Raw genomic sequence first — 4,874 nt, 5'->3', positions numbered from 1 at the left:
TCAAGTAATTAATATGTATTATTTTATTTGTTTGCTTGTGAGTTTGTATCCAAGGAATTAAACTGGCACCTTTTTTTTTTTTTTTACAGTATTATGGTCAATGCAGCCTCTCAGACTGCCTCTTTCTTTTATCCCTTAATGTAACTCTTAAATTGTCATTTTAAGATTACGGGTTGTTTTGCCCCAGAGGTTATCTAGCAGTGCCCTCTGGTGGACAAGAAATTAAATGACAGCACTGTAACAAGTATAACATTATACTTACAGCAGATTTGCTCTGATTTGCAAAACTAAATTGTTATTGCATATATGAAAATTGTTTTGTTTATAACTGTAATGCATTTGAATCTCAATTACAGAGAAAATGAAAGTGTAAGTCAGTATTATTTTGATTGAATTACTGCTGTGAGGTCTAATGTGTGCCATTGGAGCTCTCTAAGAACTCCATTAATGTTAGAGCAAAGTTTAATGGCTTTTCTATTGAATCTGCAGAATAAGAGAATCTAAACAGTTCTGTGGGTGGCAGGCTGTTCTCGCTAAGCTATAATGGGACAATAATTTAAAACAAATTACATTGAGGGGATTTAAGTGTTTTTGTGCCAGGGATGCTGAGGCTAGGTCAGGAAATGGCTTCGACTAAAAGCCACCCATTCAAGAATGTTGAGAGGTTTGATTTTTCCCTCTTCGCCCTTTACAGACATAAACACACGAACTGCCTGGTCCATTAAATCAAGTGAGGCAGAAAAGAAGCGATTAAGGAATGAATTCCGTGTAAGACATACTGTAGGTCTTTGCCTTAAACATTCACTAAGAGATGTCAAGTACATCTTCTAATAGAAACAAGATGAGATTAGATGGACATATATTATTTGACTGAAAAATCCATAGAGCAAACTATTCCAGAGCAAATATAGATGAGTTTAAACACCTGAAGGTTATTGCAAGGGCAAGTGTATCATGCATTAAAATGATATCTTAGTAAGTGAAAATATCTTGAAGCTTGGGTTTGTTTCAATACAAGTAATGTTGACTTGAATACATTTAGCTCAATTGATAGAAATAATACTTTTAAAATAATTCTTTTAAAAATCTTGCAAATGTATCTGCCTGTAAGTTCATTTCCTTTTTTAAAATCAGTACAAATGTCCATAAATTTGATTAATAATCACATTTGTTTCACAGGGTGAACGAATTTTCAGCAAAATGTGTTTAGCAAAATGTCTTTAAAAATTTTCATGCTTAATTAGACATATAATTATTAATTTTTTTTTTGCAGATAACCTTAAGGATTTCCTTAGGTATCAGAAAGAACATATCAAAATCAGAATCAGGGAGATGTTTCAAGGTTGCGATTGTCTTTAACAGGAAACATGGCAGGCATGTCACACATCGCCAAACTGGGAGCCACAGTTGGGAGAGACAACTCTGTGTGTGTTTACAAAGAAATGGCAATCATGTAGGAATAAAGTTTTTGTGAAAACATGATAACTTCCCCTGTGCATGGAGACTTTTGGGACATCCTGTGTAATAAACTCACAATAAGAAATATTAGATCCATTTCCTTAAAATATACTTCCTTCAAGATACATGAACTGAATATTTTATGTGTGTACGTATGTTTACGTATGTGTATACATGGGTTTACTGATCTCCACAAGTGTCCAGCTTTGTTCTGATTAACAGGTGAGAAAAGCTATCCATCCCACACAGAGAGCAGGGCCAACTATGCTCGACCACAGATGCCTATGTTTTTTATCTCCTTACAGTAAGATATACCACTCATGATCATCAGTATTAAAGTTTCCATCATTGCTAACCAGAAAAAAGCAGGTAGATTGGAAAAAATGAATTTTACAACAAAACCCTAAGTTTATGTTGGTGGATCATGTCAATAGCTTCATACTAACATAATAAATGACAAAAAAAAAACATATTCTACTCTATTCTTTTGCAGACTAGAAACCACAAATTCACAGCGTCAAAATGCTATGGCTAAACCAATGATGTTAGCATCTCTGTATTCTGCCTCCTTGCAGTGATCTGTGGGAAATGTGTTTTTATTTCTATACTGTAACCATTCAGGTTTATTCTTCCATAATATATTTGGCAAAGCATGCAGTTTTCCAGAGATTGTTGAGCCAGATAGTACAGAATTAGAACAATGAATAAATATTCTGACTTGGCTAAGCAAGAAAGGACACTAAATCAACATGCATTAACAATGAGTATAAAAGGCAAAACCAGTTGCTTGTTGAGGTGGAACTTGCACATATTACCCCAATATCAAACAAATGTGTGTGCGTTATCAGGAAAAAGTCACTCAGGGACATGGAATATTCCTTGATGGTCATGGACAGTTTTTTTTGACTGAAATATACACACAGCTGTACAGGGTTACAGTCCTGTGTAATGATAAATCTTCCCAGGAAATGGCAAGATGGGTTTTAAGCCTTAGTTCTTGTCCAGTAGAGTGAGAGATGATCCAACTTCTAAGACACTTTTAGTATATATTATTAAGAATTTTTTTTTGGCCTGTTCTGTGTTTCCTGTTCTTACTCTTCTTCTCTTTTTCTCTGTCATGCAGGCAGCTTAGCCGGAGGCAGGGTGCAGGGTGCAGGGACTAAATGTAAGACTGGCTATGCTGTAAACAACAGCCATGGTGGTACCGGACCCTTTGGAGTTTCTGCGAGGGGTGGTCACTTCTGCTGCACTGGAATGCTGAGGCTCTCTCCTCCTGTATGCACGGCGCAGGGCAGAGCGGAAGTTATCGGGTACAAAGCAGTAGACCACAGGGTCTAGACAGCTGTTTAGGCTACTGAGGGTCACAGTGGTGTGATAGGCAACCACATGCTGTTCTCTGCCACCTCCTAGGCGGAAGTACACAAGGGCCTCGCGCACATGGAAGGGCGTGAAGCAGATGACAAAGACGACAAGCACAGCCAATAACAGACGCACAGCTCTTGCCCTCCGACCTCGGCTTTGTGCCATGAGTCGGTCGTTGGCGAGAGCGCAGGCAACTCGTGCTGTAAAAGTTATGATGACCAGCAGAGGGATAACAAACTCCAGCAAAGTAACAGCAAACAGCACAGGCAGGTGGCAGCAAGACGATCCACCAAATTCCAAAGCTGTGGTCTGGAATGAATAGGTGACCACCACAGCGAAGAACCACACTCCTGCACTAACACCTTTAGCCACAGCAGGACTTCTGCAGCGGTCTGCTGTGCCTGCAGCCCAAACCACTGCCATATAACGATCCACACAGATGCTGGTGAGGAACAAGATGCTGCAGTACATGTTAACAAAATAGCTAAAGGTATGCACATATGAACAGGCCACACAGCCACCCCCACTGTAATACAGAGCAATCCTCGCCGGCAGAGACAGCGCTACCAGGAGATCAGCTACGGCTAAGTTAATGGTGTAGATGAGGGGAGCAGTACGAGACTTTGTCCCCACACAGAAAACGTAGAGAGCCAAACTGTTCAGCACCAGCCCCACCAAGAACATGATGCTGTTGACCACCATAAGGGTGATCCACAGACTGTAGAAGTCCTCATAGAGAGACTCGTCCAGATGCGCTAATCTCTTCAAGTATGGCACCCCCCAGTGGCGGTGAGAGATGTTGACCGGAGGATCAGGAGTAATGTTGAAAAACTCTCTGAGGAGGGTCTCCATGACTGGCTGTAAAAAAAATGAGATATGTAGACAAAATGTGTGATTGCTTGCTTTTTTGAGTTTGTCCTGTGTGACATTACTGTGATACATTCATCTGGGAAATATAGCATTACCATTCTGGTGCTCTAGATAAGAATGATATTCCTCCTTTCAAGTTATTTTTTTGTATTTAAGTCTCTCAAACATAAGGGTTCTGAGGCAATAAACAAAATAGTAGCTGTATGTTTATTCTTGACAAGTTTATCTTAGCCCTAGTTTCCTTGACAGTAGCTTACATTATGATTCTGTGGATGAAAAGAAGACTTAGAGCTTTGCAGAATCATGCATTTGCAGAGGAAAGATCAACAGTAAAAATGAGTTTGATAAGAAAAGGATAATCTGAATTAACGTTTGCAAGCATTTTGAACATGAAAAGGGTTTTGATTATTTTCCCCCCAAGGGACTTCATGCTCCAATTAGCTGCTTTTACATCTGACTGAAATGTCAATCTTAAAACAGAGCAGTAGAAAATTCATCCATCTTGAATTTATTGTCCTCTAGGGAGAGCGTGTTTAAAATTAGCCTTAGCGTGTATTTTTATTTAGTTTTGCAACATTCCTTGATATTTTCTACTGTATTCTTCCATAGCTCAAACACTCTCACAGGGAAAGATTAGACAATATGTATGTTGATATTCAGCACACTTAATCCATTATACACAATCAATAATGTATATTTTATGCTCTAAAATAAGAGGTATAAATGATGAAGACTTCATGAACAGAGTCTTACCTTTTGGCTCTTGGTCCAGTGGGTCTCCAAAGTGGATTTTATTTTTTATACTTTTATTATTATTATTTTTAATCAAGCTGATCAGACACTGAGGTTCTCTTATAATAAGTCATAGTATCCCAGATGTAGTGGACACCATGCACACAGACCATGTGCTGGAGGAGGAGAAGAAAAATCCAAACTGGTCCAGACACGACGACTTCCCACCGTCCCTTAAAAGTCACCTTCTATCTTAAGTCACATCCCTCGTAAATCAGCTCTCTTTGTTTTTCACTGCTGGTCCGTCGATGCTGTTCATCCATTAGATTTTGGTCTGATCCAAGAATCTAAGCCCTGATGTTCCTTATTGAGTCTTTCACCATGTCAGAAAGTGTGCAGAGTTTGGGGTCTTGCTCTCTCTGTCTCTTTTTTTCCTCCCGCTCTCTCTCTTT

General features: G+C 39.1%; 1 protein-coding gene across 1 annotated transcript; it reads right to left on the bottom strand.

The window, feature by feature from the left end:
• Positions 1–616: 616 nt before the first annotated feature.
• On the bottom strand, positions 617–4,874 carry LOC131344848 (G-protein coupled receptor 20). Its single transcript, XM_058377348.1, has 2 exons — positions 4,444–4,874; positions 617–3,678 (listed from the first exon to the last, which is right to left on the bottom strand). The coding sequence occupies exon 2, from the start codon at positions 3,670–3,672 to the stop codon at positions 2,587–2,589; it is 1,086 nt and encodes a 361-aa protein (XP_058233331.1). The 5' UTR covers positions 3,673–3,678; positions 4,444–4,874; the 3' UTR covers positions 617–2,586.

The sequence above is a fragment of the Hemibagrus wyckioides genome, linkage group LG24 (assembly GCF_019097595.1).
Source record: "Hemibagrus wyckioides isolate EC202008001 linkage group LG24, SWU_Hwy_1.0, whole genome shotgun sequence".
NCBI lineage: Eukaryota > Metazoa > Chordata > Actinopteri > Siluriformes > Bagridae > Hemibagrus > Hemibagrus wyckioides.
This window is presented reverse-complemented; position numbering and strand designations above follow the sequence as displayed.

Coding starts and splice junctions, on each gene's coding strand:
- LOC131344848 (XM_058377348.1), bottom strand. CDS start 3,672: ATGGAGACCCTCCTCAGAGAGTTTTTCAACATTACTCCTGATCCTCCG.